Here is an 18,553-nt window from a genome sequence, read left to right on the forward strand (position 1 = left end):
TGGCTGCCGAGAACAATGGAGGCCGATATTTTTGAAATTTGAAATTTGAAATTTTCTGTTGCAAAAAATTCTGAAAAAAATATGCATGTATATAAGGATGTAATCTAGATGTGCGTAGAAATTCACGATGAAATACCTTGAATTGCGACCTGTACAAAAAAGGCAAATTCATGGTCTAGTAGGATGAATAGTATCATGTGTTAAAAAGCTTTAGATTTGTCTTTTTTGCACAGCCCATAATTCAACGTATTTCGTCCTGAAAAATTTACGCACTTATGCATTATGCATTTGTCTATCTCTGTATTCTTTTTTTTCAGATTTTTTTGAAAAGTAGAAATATGAATTTTGATGAATTTTAAATTTCAAATTTAAAGGTCTCCATGGAGGTCATCCTCCAAATGCAATTTCCGAACATTGAAGTATATCCTTATTTAATTTTTTAGTTTTATCAAGAACACTTGCCGCTTCTTTATTAGTCTAGCCAGTAGGATACTACATGCATACTTCATGTTAGGTGGGACTTGCAGCATGAGTGAGTCAATAATAAAGCCGCTAGCTACTCCAGCATGAAATGAAATGAATCCACGTCACATGGCAGCTGAGCTGACGAGTCATTCTTGTTTATTTATCTGCAAATTAACTTGTAAGAACGGGCCTTTTTATGGTGAAGCACCGGCATGAGGCGTGCGCATGCCAATGTTGTCACGTAGCCGGCCGGTCATGGAATGCAACGCAAGAGTTACCAGTGCACGTACGCCAGATCCATGCTTGCTTCAGCTACCCAACAAGAAAAAGAGGGAGATGGTTGGATGTGCAACCGTTTTCCCCCGTTATCTGCTCAATGCCGTGACAGCACAAACACACACCATCTTTTTCCCTTCCCGTTTCATCGTATCGCCGTTTCACACGCAGATCGCGTGGCGGAGAGCCTTGCGCGTAAGGATGGCAATTTTACCCATGAGTATGGGTATCCGCGGGTACCATACCCGCATGGGTAGGGTATGGGCATGATTTTATACCTATGGGTAGTACTCATACCCTACCCATTAAGTCATGGGTAGGGCACGGGTATAGGCTTTTGCCCATGGATATACCCATACCCTATCCGTTTATACTGACATGTGAACCTTACCCGTGATTCACAATTGTACCAATGTTAATGTTATGTCGTAAGCTTGTCAACATACGTTAAAGTTTTTACAAATTGTTAATTTGATTTGAGATAATTATCATGTACTCATCTATCTGTTATTGAGTTGATATCAATATTTTTTTAGTCGAATGTGCTATAGATGAATGTAAAATTACGAATTACTTATGTACTATTTGATCTACCCGTTGGGTACCCAATGGGTATGGGTGCCCGTCGGGTATGGGTACGGGTAAAGTTTCATACCCATGAGTATGGGTATGGGTAGAATTTTGTACCCATTGACTACACGGGTATAGGTATGGTATTGCTCAACCCGCCCCATACCCTACCCATTGCCATCCTTACTTGCGTGGCGATAGCGGCAATTTCGCCCCATCCGATCCTTGCATCTCTTATTTAAGCATACCATCTGCCTTAGCTCCCTCCAAGAGAGGAGCTCGGTTCATCATCCACTACCCTCAACCGAACCATCACCCTCATCCACTGGCAACAAGAAATGGCGCATTTCTGGAGTGTCGCGGCGGCCGAGCTCACCGGCAGCCACCTCGACGAGGTCAAGCGCATGGTGGCGCGATTCCGTGGGCCTGTCGTCAGGATCCTGGGGGCCGGCCTCAGCTTCGGCCAGGTGGCTGCCGTTGCACACGCCAAGGACGCGGCCAGCGTCACCGTCGAGCTCGCCAACGAGGCGCGCGTCCGCGTCCAGGCCTGCAGCGACTGGATCGTCGACTCGGTGGCAAACGGAGGTGACATCTACGGCGTCACCACGGGCTTTGGTGGCACCTCCCACCGTCGCACAAAAGATGGGCACGGCCTCCAGGTCGAGCTTGTCAGGTGAGTATACAATTTTGCATCTCAACATCATGCGCATATTTTAGTACTCCTGCAATCCAATTTTGGCACTAGACACCGCTAACAAAGCGAGGGACGGTAGTGGGTTCGAGAAAATACATTCTCCCTTGTAGCGTGCATGTATCACCCACTGGTTATCTTTGAGAAACTAATGTCGGCGAGTATATGGTGCAGCACATCTCTCCCTATAGCATAGTGAGTGTCGCAAAGATAAACTAGCAAGATTAGAGTTTGTAATTTTATTTGAGCTATGCGACATGACCATTTTGTTGACACAATATCACACACACACACACACACACACACACACACACACACACACACACACACACACACACACACATAGAGAGATTTAATATCAAGAGAGATCACAGTTTGAGTTGGCTGATTAGAAAGGTCAAAATTCTTTCTGGAGAACACAACTATTGAAAAAATGCCAATTGATGTTGCGCTCCAATATACATCTTTTCTAGCCACAATACAATCAAACACACGTCTATTCCGATTGCTAAAGTTTAGTGTATTTTAAATTTTAAAGGCACCTCATTACAATCGAATAATTTTTCCTCTCTATGTTTTCGAATCAAGTGTATAATTTCCCCAGAATATTGCAGTAATATGCCGATTCCAGTAAGGAGTGTTGATGGCCGACCGATGCCAGATTTACTACTGACTTTGAACTGAGAAATTATTACATTGATGAAAACTCATCATAAAATCGATAATTTTTTCTAAAGAGTTAGCACTTTGATTTAGGAAGCAAGATAGTCAAAATGACATAATAAATACACGTGGAGAGAACGTATATTGACCTGATTGAAGAGTATGGATTGACGTAGCATGACTGCAGCTAGAGAAAATTGATAAAACCAATACTATCATGTTTCAAAATAGAAGATCAAAACTCTAATAAATTATAGCCAGTATAGACAATCCTCTTACAATCACATGTTCTCTAGATAATTTATATTACCGACAACATACAAAGTTCCTAAGGTTGATATGAAATATAAAATGGCCGCGTGTTTTGGCACCAACATAAGCATCGATATAGGAATACATAAATGAGCATTTATTGCTGAAACGAGGGATTGAGTGTTTCTTGTCATTCATTTTTGTTATATTTTAATTTTTCTTTTACATAATATGGATCCATTTGTGGATAAAAGGATGTACCATGAAACAAGGCTGGAAATGGAAAACCCGTTGCTCTATATAGCTATACACAAAATGAAAACATGGCGTAGAATTGCAGACTCACTCCAGATAACATAAAACAACTTAAGCGAATGCGCATATTGTCGGTTAATTTGGTTGGTGTCCTTCCAGCTCGGTGCCCAACCGTTATATCAAAGCCACATATTTCAATTTTTATTTATTTATTTGCAGTGTAATCTTATATTAATATAAAAAATAATGTCAACGTTACGCCTTCATAAATGTACCAATGTCTACAACATCGTGATTTATATGGTGAAGGGGGTAAATAAGAGGATAAAAAAATGTACACGAGATAAAAATTAGAAAAAACAATACTTTCAGTGCACTAAAGATCTAGCCCTCGCATTTGCGAGGGCCACCTTGCTAGTTTAGTAAGAATCATAATTGGGGATTTAATGTATACATGTGCATGCCACACTTTCTATTTTAAGGATGTACTTTTTGAATATCTCACACTACGTCATGTAATTAGAAATTAAGAAGAGTGTAGGATTCAAATTGAGGACCATTGGTGTCTGTTTATTTCCTGTAAACTAACTCGATTTGTTTTTTTTGTTAACTAGCTAGTGGAAGTTATATTTCCATTTTAGTATTCCCTCAGATGTAGTGCAAATTAAATTAGTTCTAAATAAAATGTTGTAAAATTTGACCAAGTTTGCATAGAAAAATATGAACACTTACAATAGCAAGTTTATATGACATGAAATCATATTCCATCATGAATAAAATTGCATGTTGACTTGATATTATATATCTTGATATATTTTCTTCAAAATTGGTCAAAGCTTATAAAATTTGACCAAAATCACAACTAATATACGGTATATTATTGAATAGATGGAGTATTACCAAAGTTGGAGAATATGCATCACTAACATTATCATAGTCACTAGTATGCCTGCACAATTGTTTATATCACAACATCTTGCAATTTAGTTGAGAGCACGAGCCGATATGGAGACACTTAGCATCCTTGCATGCATATAGCCTACCACCACCACACTCAAATTGTTTAACTATCACCTACTCCCTCCGTCTCATAATATAAGAACGTTTTTCATACTACGAACCAATTTTCAAATTTTATGTTTTGAATTATTCCGAAACAGTTATGCCAATAATATACATGAAAACTTAAGCAAATAACCTTTTGTAAAAGAATATGAAAATATATGAGTTGTGTGAAATTTATAAAACGGAACAAGTTATGTATTTCAAATATATATCATATATACCAACTTCGTCCATACCTATTTTTATTTTTTATTTTTTTGCACACCTCATCTATGATGATATTTTCTTAATGGATTTTTTTTGAGTTGAAAAATAATCCATTAAACAACTCGTGCAGCAACATCGCTAGCACCCAAACTTGAAACAAAATCCGGCAGATGCTCCTTCCAAACAATGGAGGGCAGTGCTGCATGAAAACCAAACTGCGCTAAAGCATGCGCTACTGAATTACATGTTCTACAGCAAAAGACAAATTCAAAACGATCAAAGTTTGCAAAGCATAGACTTCGAGCTTCACCGAACAGCACACCTAGCTCACCTTTATCAGCATCACCGGAATTGAGAGCTTGTACATGGGTGAGAGTCCGACTCCAGAATAATTCTGTGTACCATCAATGGCCACGAGGCACGCCATTGCTTCCGCCTGGAAAGCACTCTTAACGTGCATTAGTTTACCCGCTCCCGCTGCTAGGAAATCTCCAGCGTCCGATCGCAGGATGTAGCCTAAAGCTCCAACAGTGGATTCAGGTTTAAAAGCTGCATCAAAATTCACTTTTATAAAATCCTGTTTTGGTTTCATCCACCCTGTCACTATAGGTGCCGCCTGAGGAGGTGACTCGGGACCCTCTGCAAAATCAAGCATATGTTTAGTAATAATGTGACATGTCTCCTTGGTCCTTATCACCAGCATTGATTTTATTCCTTGTAGTCCATCAATCCCAGAGAAGAACCTCCAATCTCCGCTGCATCTCAGGATTAAGTGTAAAAATAGCTTCAACAACATCAGCAGCATTAGGTTGTGACAGTAGCAAAAGCCTCGCCTCTACCAAATTCAGTTCCCTCCAGAGACCTTCTTTACAAACTTGCACCGCAAAAAAATATGCCCCCGATCCTCATGGAGCCTTTGCTGGTAGCGTCATCACCCAAAGCTTGTTCCAACGCTGGGATGACACCACTGTATTAGCAGAGGAGGATGCATCTCTGAATTTTGCCCACTGTACTTGCAACGCTGGGATGCATCTCTTAATGGAAATTGGAAAGGCTAAATTTGTTGAAACTAAAATAATTTCCCAAGTTATAAAAAGTGGGTCCATATGTACGAACAAAAAATCTGGACTTCTGTGTAAGATAAATTACAAGAATTAAATTAGTCTGTTGGCCGGCCGTATGTCGACATTGACCTTATTCTTCCATGCATGCAGGCATCTCATTGCTGGCATATTCGGCACCGGCAGCGACCACGAGCTGCCATCCGAGGTTACACGTGCATCCATGCTCGTGCACATTAACACCCTCCTTCAGGGATTTTCCGGCATACGCTTCGAGATCCTCGAGGCCATCACAAAGCTCATCAACAAAGGAGTACCCCCGAGGATTCCCCTCCGGGGCAGCATCACCGCGAGTGGCGACGTGGTCCCTCTTGCTTACATTGCCGGTGTCCTTACTGGACGCCCCAATGCAGAGGCACTTACCCACGATGGTAGGAAGGTGGACGCCGCCGAGGCATTCAAGATCGCTGGGATAGATGGTGGCTTCTTCAAGCTGAACCCCAAGGAGGGGTTGGCCATTGTGAATGGCACGGCTGCGGCCGCCGCCCTTGCAGCCATGGTGTTGTTCGATTGCAACATCTTCGCCGTCCTATCTGAGGTTTTTTCCGCAATGTTTTGTGAGGTAATGTATGGCAAATCAGAGTTTGCCGACCATCTAATCCACAAGCTGAAACATCACCCTGGCACAATTGAGGCCGCGGCTATCATGGAGCACATCCTGGCTGGCAGCCCGTTCATGGTCTATGGCAAGATGGTGAACGACATGGACCCACACCTCAAGCCAAAACAGGACAGATATGCGATCCGCACCGCACCACAGTGGCTCGGCCCGCAGATCGAGGTCATTCGGGCGGCTACCAAGTGTATCGAGCGTGAGGTGAACTCTATGAGTGACAATCCAGTCATTGATGTGCACCGTGGCATAGCACTCCATGGTGGTAACTTCCAGGGAACACCCATCGGCGTGTCCATGGACAACACCCGCCTTGCCATCGCCAGCATTGGGAAGCTCATGTTCGCGCAGTTCTCTGAGCTCGTGAATGAGTTCTACAACAATGGCATGACGTCAAACCTGGCTGGCAGTCGGGACCCGAGCTTAGACTATGGTCTGAAAGGCATTGAGATCGCCATGGCCGCCTATTGCTCGGAGCTCCAGTACCTTGCCAACCCGGTGACAACCCATGTCCAAAGCGCCGAGCAGCACAACCAGGGGGTGAACTCACTCGGCCTTGTCTCAGCCAGGAAGACTGCGGAGGCGGTGGAGATACTGAAGCTCATGTCCTCGACGTACCTGGTGGCACTTTGCCAGGCCGTCGACCTTCGCCACCTGGAGCAAAACATCAAAATCTTTGTCAACAGATGTGTGGTGCAAGCTGCTAAGAAAGTGGTCGACGCCACCAGTGTTGAGAAGAAGCTCGCGGCCGCCGTCGACCGCGTGGACGTTTTCAGGTACGCTGACAACCCATGCAGCGCCAACTACCCCCTGATGCACAAGCTGCGCAGTGTGCTCCTCGAGCACGCTCTTGCTAGCAGGAGCACTGACGACGAGGTGTTGTCCAAGATCAGTAAGCTGGAGGAGGAGCTAGTGATAGCGTTGCCACGGGAGGTCGAAGCGGCGCGTGTGGCCGTGGAGATGGGCAGTGCACCCATCTCAAACATGATCAGGGGGAGCAGGTCATTCCCGCTCTATCAGTTTGTTCGTGAGGAACTCGGATGCGTGTTTCTGACCGGGGAGAAGCTTCTCGCACCCGGCGAAGAGTGTGACAAGGTGTTCGTGGGGATCAGCCAAGGCAAGCTCATCGACCCCATGCTTGAGTGCCTGAAAGAGTGGAACGGTGAGCCTCTGCCCATCAACTGACTCGTGTCAAGGTTTTTATTTCCATATGTGTGCCTGTCTAAATAAGTGAACAGTACTGTTGTTCACGTGTTTTGAGATCATTGCATGTGTGTACATGCACTTTTTTTAATGTCTTTGATTCGGGTAAGTCGAACTTGTGTCATGTAATATTAAGTCCAATTTTTAAATTGGACTTAAAAAGTGCATGTACACACATGCAATGATCTCAAAACACGTGAACAACAGTACTGTTCACTTATTTAGACAGGCACACATATGGAAATAAAAACCTTGACACGAGTCAGTTGATGGGCAGAGGCTCACCGTTCCACTCTTTCAGGCACTCAAGCATGGGGTCGATGAGCTTGCCTTGGCTGATCCCCACGAACACCTTGTCACACTCTTCGCCGGGTGCGAGAAGCTTCTCCCCGGTCAGAAACACGCATCCGAGTTCCTCACGAACAAACTGATAGAGCGGGAATGACCTGCTCCCCCTGATCATGTTTGAGATGGGTGCACTGCCCATCTCCACGGCCACACGCGCCGCTTCGACCTCCCGTGGCAACGCTATCACTAGCTCCTCCTCCAGCTTACTGATCTTGGACAACACCTCGTCATCAGTGCTCCTGCTAGCAAGAGCGTGCTCGAGGAGCACACTGCGCAGCTTGTGCATCAGGGGGTAGTTGGCGCTGCATGGGTTGTCAGCGTACCTGAAAACGTCCACGCGGTCGACGGCGGCCGCGAGCTTCTTCTCAACACTGGTGGCGTCGACCACTTTCTTAGCAGCTTGCACCACACATCTGTTGACAAAGATTTTGATGTTTTGCTCCAGGTGGCGAAGGTCGACGGCCTGGCAAAGTGCCACCAGGTACGTCGAGGACATGAGCTTCAGTATCTCCACCGCCTCCGCAGTCTTCCTGGCTGAGACAAGGCCGAGTGAGTTCACCCCCTGGTTGTGCTGCTCGGCGCTTTGGACATGGGTTGTCACCGGGTTGGCAAGGTACTGGAGCTCCGAGCAATAGGCGGCCATGGCGATCTCAATGCCTTTCAGACCATAGTCTAAGCTCGGGTCCCGACTGCCAGCCAGGTTTGACGTCATGCCATTGTTGTAGAACTCATTCACGAGCTCAGAGAACTGCGCGAACATGAGCTTCCCAATGCTGGCGATGGCAAGGCGGGTGTTGTCCATGGACACGCCGATGGGTGTTCCCTGGAAGTTACCACCATGGAGTGCTATGCCACGGTGCACATCAATGACTGGATTGTCACTCATAGAGTTCACCTCACGCTCGATACACTTGGTAGCCGCCCGAATGACCTCGATCTGCGGGCCGAGCCACTGTGGTGCGGTGCGGATCGCATATCTGTCCTGTTTTGGCTTGAGGTGTGGGTCCATGTCGTTCACCATCTTGCCATAGACCATGAACGGGCTGCCAGCCAGGATGTGCTCCATGATAGCCGCGGCCTCAATTGTGCCAGGGTGATGTTTCAGCTTGTGGATTAGATGGTCGGCAAACTCTGATTTGCCATACATTACCTCACAAAACATTGCGGAAAAAACCTCAGATAGGACGGCGAAGATGTTGCAATCGAACAACACCATGGCTGCAAGGGCGGCGGCCGCAGCCGTGCCATTCACAATGGCCAACCCCTCCTTGGGGTTCAGCTTGAAGAAGCCACCATCTATCCCAGCGATCTTGAATGCCTCGGCGGCGTCCACCTTCCTACCATCGTGGGTAAGTGCCTCTGCATTGGGGCGTCCAGTAAGGACACCGGCAATGTAAGCAAGAGGGACCACGTCGCCACTCGCGGTGATGCTGCCCCGGAGGGGAATCCTCGGGGGTACTCCTTTGTTGATGAGCTTTGTGATGGCCTCGAGGATCTCGAAGCGTATGCCGGAAAATCCCTGAAGGAGGGTGTTAATGTGCACGAGCATGGATGCACGTGTAACCTCGGATGGCAGCTCGTGGTCGCTGCCGGTGCCGAATATGCCAGCAATGAGATGCCTGCATGCATGGAAGAATAAGGTCAATGTCGACATACGGCCGGCCAACAGACTAATTTAATTCTTGTAATTTATCTTACACAGAAGTCCAGATTTTTTGTTCGTACATATGGACCCACTTTTTATAACTTGGGAAATTATTTTAGTTTCAACAAATTTAGCCTTTCCAATTTCCATTAAGAGATGCATCCCAGCGTTGCAAGTACAGTGGGCAAAATTCAGAGATGCATCCTCCTCTGCTAATACAGTGGTGTCATCCCAGCGTTGGAACAAGCTTTGGGTGATGACGCTACCAGCAAAGGCTCCATGAGGATCGGGGGCATATTTTTTTGCGGTGCAAGTTTGTAAAGAAGGTCTCTGGAGGGAACTGAATTTGGTAGAGGCGAGGCTTTTGCTACTGTCACAACCTAATGCTGCTGATGTTGTTGAAGCTATTTTTACACTTAATCCTGAGATGCAGCGGAGATTGGAGGTTCTTCTCTGGGATTGATGGACTACAAGGAATAAAATCAATGCTGGTGATAAGGACCAAGGAGACATGTCACATTATTACTAAACATATGCTTGATTTTGCAGAGGGTCCCGAGTCACCTCCTCAGGCGGCACCTATAGTGACAGGGTGGATGAAACCAAAACAGGATTTTATAAAAGTGAATTTTGATGCAGCTTTTAAACCTGAATCCACTGTTGGAGCTTTAGGCTACATCCTGCGATCGGACGCTGGAGATTTCCTAGCAGCGGGAGCGGGTAAACTAATGCACGTTAAGAGTGCTTTCCAGGCGGAAGCAATGGCGTGCCTCGTGGCCATTGATGGTACACAGAATTATTCTGGAGTCGGACTCTCACCCATGTACAAGCTCTCAATTCCGGTGATGCTGATAAAGGTGAGCTAGGTGTGCTGTTCGGTGAAGCTCGAAGTCTATGCTTTGCAAACTTTGATCGTTTTGAATTTGTCTTTTGCTGTAGAACATGTAATTCAGTAGCGCATGCTTTAGCGCAGTTTGGTTTTCATGCAGCACTGCCCTCCATTGTTTGGAAGGAGCATCTGCCGGATTTTGTTTCAAGTTTGGGTGCTAGCGATGTTGCTGCACGAGTTGTTTAATGGATTATTTTTCAACTCAAAAAAAATCCATTAAGAAAATATCATCATAGATGAGGTGTGCAAAAAAATAAAAAATAAAAATAGGTATGGACGAAGTTGGTATATATGATATATATTTGAAATACATAACTTGTTCCGTTTTATAAATTTCACACAACTCATATATTTTCATATTCTTTTACAAAAGGTTATTTGCTTAAGTTTTCATGTATATTATTGGCATAACTGTTTCGGAATAATTCAAAACATAAAATTTGAAAATTGGTTCGTAGTATGAAAAACGTTCTTATATTATGAGACGGAGGGAGTAGGTGATAGTTAAACAATTTGAGTGTGGTGGTGGTAGGCTATATGCATGCAAGGATGCTAAGTGTCTCCATATCGGCTCGTGCTCTCAACTAAATTGCAAGATGTTGTGATATAAACAATTGTGCAGGCATACTAGTGACTATGATAATGTTAGTGATGCATATTCTCCAACTTTGGTAATACTCCATCTATTCAATAATATACCGTATATTAGTTGTGATTTTGGTCAAATTTTATAAGCTTTGACCAATTTTGAAGAAAATATATCAAGATATATAATATCAAGTCAACATGCAATTTTATTCATGATGGAATATGATTTCATGTCATATAAACTTGCTATTGTAAGTGTTCATATTTTTCTATGCAAACTTGGTCAAATTTTACAACATTTTATTTAGAACTAATTTAATTTGCACTACATCTGAGGGAATACTAAAATGGAAATATAACTTCCACTAGCTAGTTAACAAAAAAAACAAATCGAGTTAGTTTACAGGAAATAAACAGACACCAATGGTCCTCAATTTGAATCCTACACTCTTCTTAATTTCTAATTACATGACGTAGTGTGAGATATTCAAAAAGTACATCCTTAAAATAGAAAGTGTGGCATGCACATGTATACATTAAATCCCCAATTATGATTCTTACTAAACTAGCAAGGTGGCCCTCGCAAATGCGAGGGCTAGATCTTTAGTGCACTGAAAGTATTGTTTTTTCTAATTTTTATCTCGTGTACATTTTTTTATCCTCTTATTTACCCCCTTCACCATATAAATCACGATGTTGTAGACATTGGTACATTTATGAAGGCGTAACGTTGACATTATTTTTTATATTAATATAAGATTACACTGCAAATAAATAAATAAAAATTGAAATATGTGGCTTTGATATAACGGTTGGGCACCGAGCTGGAAGGACACCAACCAAATTAACCGACAATATGCGCATTCGCTTAAGTTGTTTTATGTTATCTGGAGTGAGTCTGCAATTCTACGCCATGTTTTCATTTTGTGTATAGCTATATAGAGCAACGGGTTTTCCATTTCCAGCCTTGTTTCATGGTACATCCTTTTATCCACAAATGGATCCATATTATGTAAAAGAAAAATTAAAATATAACAAAAATGAATGACAAGAAACACTCAATCCCTCGTTTCAGCAATAAATGCTCATTTATGTATTCCTATATCGATGCTTATGTTGGTGCCAAAACACGCGGCCATTTTATATTTCATATCAACCTTAGGAACTTTGTATGTTGTCGGTAATATAAATTATCTAGAGAACATGTGATTGTAAGAGGATTGTCTATACTGGCTATAATTTATTAGAGTTTTGATCTTCTATTTTGAAACATGATAGTATTGGTTTTATCAATTTTCTCTAGCTGCAGTCATGCTACGTCAATCCATACTCTTCAATCAGGTCAATATACGTTCTCTCCACGTGTATTTATTATGTCATTTTGACTATCTTGCTTCCTAAATCAAAGTGCTAACTCTTTAGAAAAAATTATCGATTTTATGATGAGTTTTCATCAATGTAATAATTTCTCAGTTCAAAGTCAGTAGTAAATCTGGCATCGGTCGGCCATCAACACTCCTTACTGGAATCGGCATATTACTGCAATATTCTGGGGAAATTATACACTTGATTCGAAAACATAGAGAGGAAAAATTATTCGATTGTAATGAGGTGCCTTTAAAATTTAAAATACACTAAACTTTAGCAATCGGAATAGACGTGTGTTTGATTGTATTGTGGCTAGAAAAGATGTATATTGGAGCGCAACATCAATTGGCATTTTTTCAATAGTTGTGTTCTCCAGAAAGAATTTTGACCTTTCTAATCAGCCAACTCAAACTGTGATCTCTCTTGATATTAAATCTCTCTATGTGTGTGTGTGTGTGTGTGTGTGTGTGTGTGTGTGTGTGTGTGTGTGTGTGTGTGTGTGTGATATTGTGTCAACAAAATGGTCATGTCGCATAGCTCAAATAAAATTACAAACTCTAATCTTGCTAGTTTATCTTTGCGACACTCACTATGCTATAGGGAGAGATGTGCTGCACCATATACTCGCCGACATTAGTTTCTCAAAGATAACCAGTGGGTGATACATGCACGCTACAAGGGAGAATGTATTTTCTCGAACCCACTACCGTCCCTCGCTTTGTTAGCGGTGTCTAGTGCCAAAATTGGATTGCAGGAGTACTAAAATATGCGCATGATGTTGAGATGCAAAATTGTATACTCACCTGACAAGCTCGACCTGGAGGCCGTGCCCATCTTTTGTGCGACGGTGGGAGGTGCCACCAAAGCCCGTGGTGACGCCGTAGATGTCACCTCCGTTTGCCACCGAGTCGACGATCCAGTCGCTGCAGGCCTGGACGCGGACGCGCGCCTCGTTGGCGAGCTCGACGGTGACGCTGGCCGCGTCCTTGGCGTGTGCAACGGCAGCCACCTGGCCGAAGCTGAGGCCGGCCCCCAGGATCCTGACGACAGGCCCACGGAATCGCGCCACCATGCGCTTGACCTCGTCGAGGTGGCTGCCGGTGAGCTCGGCCGCCGCGACACTCCAGAAATGCGCCATTTCTTGTTGCCAGTGGATGAGGGTGATGGTTCGGTTGAGGGTAGTGGATGATGAACCGAGCTCCTCTCTTGGAGGGAGCTAAGGCAGATGGTATGCTTAAATAAGAGATGCAAGGATCGGATGGGGCGAAATTGCCGCTATCGCCACGCAAGTAAGGATGGCAATGGGTAGGGTATGGGGCGGGTTGAGCAATACCATACCTATACCCGTGTAGTCAATGGGTACAAAATTCTACCCATACCCATACTCATGGGTATGAAACTTTACCCGTACCCATACCCGACGGGCACCCATACCCATTGGGTACCCAACGGGTAGATCAAATAGTACATAAGTAATCGTGATTAGTTATTATATATATATATCTCAGTGGGTGAAATGAATACGAATTAGATTAGATTGAAGTGAAGGAAACATGTGGTGCATGTCGAAAGTAGTACTAATCCAAACTTGATTAAGTTTGGATTAGTACTATTTTCGACATGCACCACATGTTGCCTTCACTTCGATCTAATCCATATTCATTTCACCCACTGATATATAATAACTCTTCATGCTCATATAACAACTTAGCATCATGCATCATCATAATAACAAGTTCTACTCATCATCATCATACAACTTCTACTCGTTATCATAATAACAAATCATACTCATCATCCTCATAGTCATCTAACCAACCTACTTAATTGTTCTTAACACATGATCATGAGTATTAGCTAGGACCTAAATACCCTCTTTAAGGTAAAATAGCATAAAACAAGATAGGCTCTGACTCTCCATTATGGAGAATGGAGATCATCTTGTCTCCAATTCTTGCGCTTCGCTTCCTTTTTCTTCCAAGTACCTCCGTACGATTGACCATACATTTTGTCCAATCTTTGATTGTCATGTGTTGATCGGTTTTTCAAATCCGGTATGGACAGCTGTGATGCGTAGGATGACCTGGCCGTAAGTTCATAACATCAACGCGACCTTTCGAAAACATCATCAGATGAGGCACACAATCATTTGGGATTATCTGTTGAAAAACATAGTAATAACTTCGTAGTTAGCAATGTAGTTGAGTTTTAGAAGAATTTATGCAAAAGAAGCACGGATGTTGTAATATTAAAAAATCTTACCATTTTATCTCCATGGATGTTAACGTAGTTCAACACGTGCAATAGGGGCACGTATTGACCATGATGTGGAGGAGTTTGATAATAGATATTGTAATTCTCAAGATCAGTAATAAATAAGATCAGATGATCTTTCTCCTGATAAGTTAATTCTGAGCCATCGGTGTAGTAGGTTCTGTCTACTATCTTCCGCACATTCTTTGAAGAATGACAATAAGCTATCGATGGAAATAAGTTGTCAACGATTTTGAAATAAACAATATAAATTACTTAATAACTATGTTTGAGAAACTCACATAGCGGTAGAATTGGAGGCGTATCAACAAGGACCCAAATGTCCATATTGTGTTGGGCGATGTTAGAATCACCAAGATCCATGTTGACAAGCATACCCTCCTAAAAATCATAGATCTTGCAACGTGCTTCCCAATTCGCGCAACCAAAATGGGTTACGCTCTCAGAATTGTATAGATTTACAGCTAAATCAACACCATGATGGGTCGTTAGCTGAATTATCTTTGTTTCCATACTTTCATGATCTTCAAAATCCATCCTCTCCAAGACATAGCGTCTTGCATGGCATGGGATAAGCTAGTGGAATTCTAAAAGACGAAAATATTACACGTTGAAGAAGCAGAAGTCGTGCTTAATTACGAAAAAACACTGGTCATCGTTGCGTACCGTTTCAGCATCGAAGGTCTCCTGGAGCTTAATGCTGAAGCGCCGATCTTCTTCTAGGTGAGGCCTGTCGCACAGACCCCGGTCGTCGTTGCACCAGTCGCACTCCCCCGGAAGAGTTTCGTCGTCCGATGACAACATTTCCTAGGTTCATATAATTCAAAGATTAAAATTGTACAATTAAAAATATATACTACAAAAACTAAATTAGATCATTATTATTCATCATGGGTTGACTATCGGTCTGCCGAGTCTTTTCTTGAAAACTCTCAGCTCATGTGGTGTATATATTTGACCGTCGGTGATGGTCGCTCCTCCCTTCGTCCCCGAGTGCATTACACCAAAATGTCTTATAGGACTCATATTGACATGGAGATTTGGCAGGTCTCACCTCGAGGTCGGAGGGGGTCGGTGACGGGGACGAAGGCAGTATTGATGGAGGGGCTCCTTGATTTCTGCAGAAACAAAAACCCTATAAGCTATCAACTAATCAAATGCATACGCCTTGCATAGTGCTCTCCAATTTGAGCATTCAAAGTAGGAGTAGTTTTCCAAGTTAAGCATTCAATAAGCAAAACCAAATCGTAAAATAAATTAGTATTCAAATTAGCATGCATTCAATAAGCAAAACTAAATCATCTCTTTCGTCCGTACATCATCAAATATTATCATTAATACATCTCGAATAGTATCATACATATAACATCACTAATACAACTAAAACCCTAGCGAACGACGGGTATTGGCACGGGCGGTGACACCCAAAGAGAAGGAACCATCACATGATCATAGCTCCAGTGAGATCCCTTAAGAACCTGCTAAGTACTGGAGAACCTGCCCTCCAACGCAACCATGTAGCGACGGACGTGCTCGTCCTCCTCGCTGACACGGTGACGTACCACCTCTGCGGGTCCCTCAAGCCTCCGCACCGTCACTGGCCCACGCGACCGCCACCAAAGAAGGTTCGGGTCAACGACGGGCTGGCTCCTCACCAAGCTGCGCCCCCCGGAAGGTAGCACCTCCCAGTACCAGCCCAGCGGAGCCCAGTCCCGGACATGGCCCCTCTGATCAAGCAGGCCTCCTCCTCCGAGTCGACGACGAGGATGCGGGATAGGCATCGTCGACGTCGATGCGGGAATAATTGCTTTAACTAAAAATATAAACTAGTTCTATTAATTTTCTTACTAAAAATAAACTAGTTCTACAGTAAAATTTTGATTAGATCATCAAATATCATATACGTAAATTTTCTGACTAAAAATAAACTAGTTTTATTAATTCAACTAGTTCAACTAAGCACTTACTATAAATAAAATAAAGTAATACTTACTAAAAATAAACTAGTTTAACTAGTTCTATTAATTTTCTAACTAATTCTATTAAACACTTACTAAAAACAGTAAAAAAACTATATTGAATTACTTTCTATAAAGTAAACACTACTGCCCTAAATTAACATCTACTTAGTTACCTAACCTACTTCCCTAACTAAAAAACATCTAATTAAGTAATTCTAACTTTTTCATCATAATATATGAACAAAAAAAGCATACATCATCTATCATCAACATCATCATATCTATCATCAACATCATCTAACAAAATCATATGAAAAAATGTATATGAACAAATTAAGCAAGCTAGCTAGGGGAGGAGGATCGGACAAGGAGGAAGGGGTCGGCCGGACCGTAGTGCGGGCCGGCATGGACCGGGGCGGTGACGGCGCGGGGGCGGTGACAGCGCGGCCACGAGGTCTCGGGATAGGGGCGGCGCGGCAACGGCGACGGGGGTAGGGGCGCGCGCGGCCACGAGGGCTCAGAGCAAGGGCGCGGCGACGGCGTCCGAGGCAGGGGCGGCGCGGCGACGACGTCGGAGGCAGGGCAACGACGGCGATGGTGGGGCAGAGGGGCAGCCTGGCGGCATCGTCGGAGGTATCGAAGACGAACTGAATGAAAATTTTGACAAGTGCTGCTTATATAGACGAAGCATTGGTACCGGTTTGTGGCACCAACTGGGACCAATGCCCCCTTTAGTCCTGGTTGGTGGCACCAACCGGGACCAAAGGTCTCCTTTTCCCGCATTGGTCCCAGTTGGTACCAATGCACCCCTTTTGTCCCGGTTCGTGCTACCAACCGGTACCAAAGGCCTTGTGCTGCCCGCGGCCAAAAGTTTAGTCCCACCTCGCTAGTTGAGAGGGGCTCGGAGTGGTTTATAAGCCCCACTGCGGCTGCCCTCTCGAGCTCCTCTCAAATGCAGGCTTACGGGCCTAATCTCACACTATTCTGTCTGTGGGCCTACTGGGCCTTCTGCGGGCCTGAATCCTGGCCCATGGTTGGGTTTCTAGTCGTATTCAGGGCGTGGTGGCCTAGTCGGCGGCAATTTATATATTTTTTCCAGTTTTCTTTTTTGCTTTATTTATTTTATTTTGTTTCTACTTACAGTAAAATACTTACTTTTTTCAGTGATTCTTTTTCTTTTAGGTAGTAAAAATTATAAACCATTACAGAACATCATGAATAGATAAGTGACCAAATTAATATAAGTTCATCATCACATTAAAACCAAAGTACATACATAGTTCTCATTGAACAACATATAGTTCTCCAGAGCATCTAATTAAACCATACATTGAAACTATGTAAAACATTTCAATGCAACAAGAAATGCGATCATAATCGCAACCAAGGTAACAATTGATCCAATGGCATAATGATACCAAGCCTCGGTATGAATCGCATATTTTCTAATCTTTCTAATCTTCAAGCACATTGCATCCATCTTGATCTTGTGATCATCGACGACATCCGCAACATCCAACTCCAATATCATCTTCTCCTCCTCAATTTTTTTTAATTTTTCCTTCAAGTAATTGTTTTCTTCTTCAACTAAATTTAATCTCTCGACAATAGGGTCGGTTGGAATTTCCAATTCACATACCTCCTAGATAAAAAAAATCTATGTCACGTTGCTCGGCATAATTGTCATAAACACTAAATGAAACTAATAGTTATAAAAGATAATATATATACCACATCAGAATCATAGACAGGACGAGGGCCGGCGGAGGTGGATACCAAAACCATCACACTATATAATAACAAACAATAATAAAAGTAAGAAAATTACACAAGTATCTATCTAAATCATACAAGTAAGAATTTTTTTTAGAAAGAAGATAAGAACAAGAGGCTCACCACGATGGTGCCGGCGACGAGATCGGCGCGGGCGATTAACGGCGGTGAGGACGGGGACAGGACAGGACGGACTGCCAAACCTAGACAAATCTTGAGAAAAATGGAGGTTGGAAAAGGAGCTTCGAGAGAAGAAAGCTAGCTTAAGTGTGGCTCGGGCATTTCATCGAACACCTCATGTGCATAGGAGGTGAGGTAGAGCACAA

General features: G+C 43.3%; 2 protein-coding genes across 2 annotated transcripts; one reads left to right on the forward strand and one right to left on the reverse strand.

The window, feature by feature from the left end:
• The first annotated feature begins 1,700 nt into the window (after positions 1-1,700).
• LOC141021582 (phenylalanine ammonia-lyase-like) lies at positions 1,701-7,363 on the forward strand. Its single transcript, XM_073497424.1, has 2 exons — positions 1,701-1,984; positions 5,659-7,363. The coding sequence occupies exons 1-2, from the start codon at positions 1,716-1,718 to the stop codon at positions 7,361-7,363; spliced, it is 1,974 nt and encodes a 657-aa protein (XP_073353525.1). The 5' UTR covers positions 1,701-1,715.
• A 280-nt stretch (positions 7,364-7,643) lies between these two features.
• LOC141021583 (phenylalanine ammonia-lyase-like) lies at positions 7,644-13,306 on the reverse strand. Its single transcript, XM_073497425.1, has 2 exons — positions 13,023-13,306; positions 7,644-9,348 (listed from the first exon to the last, which is right to left on the reverse strand). The coding sequence occupies exons 1-2, from the start codon at positions 13,289-13,291 to the stop codon at positions 7,644-7,646; spliced, it is 1,974 nt and encodes a 657-aa protein (XP_073353526.1). The 5' UTR covers positions 13,292-13,306.
• Positions 13,307-18,553: the final 5,247 nt, after the last annotated feature.

Source organism: Aegilops tauschii, chromosome 4, assembly GCF_002575655.3.
Source record: "Aegilops tauschii subsp. strangulata cultivar AL8/78 chromosome 4, Aet v6.0, whole genome shotgun sequence".
NCBI classification, from domain to species: Eukaryota; Viridiplantae; Streptophyta; class Magnoliopsida; order Poales; family Poaceae; genus Aegilops; species Aegilops tauschii.

Bases quoted from the DNA above. Each gene is read 5' to 3' on its own strand.
- LOC141021582 (XM_073497424.1), top strand. From the start codon at position 1,716: ATGGTGGCGCGATTCCGTGGGCCTGTCGTCAGGATCCTGGGGGCCGGC. The intron at 1,985-5,658 runs GTGAGTATACAA...CCATGCATGCAG, and splicing joins CTCCAGGTCGAGCTTGTCAG to GCATCTCATTGCTGGCATAT.
- LOC141021583 (XM_073497425.1), bottom strand. From the start codon at position 13,291: ATGGTGGCGCGATTCCGTGGGCCTGTCGTCAGGATCCTGGGGGCCGGC. The intron at 9,349-13,022 runs GTGAGTATACAA...CCATGCATGCAG, and splicing joins CTCCAGGTCGAGCTTGTCAG to GCATCTCATTGCTGGCATAT.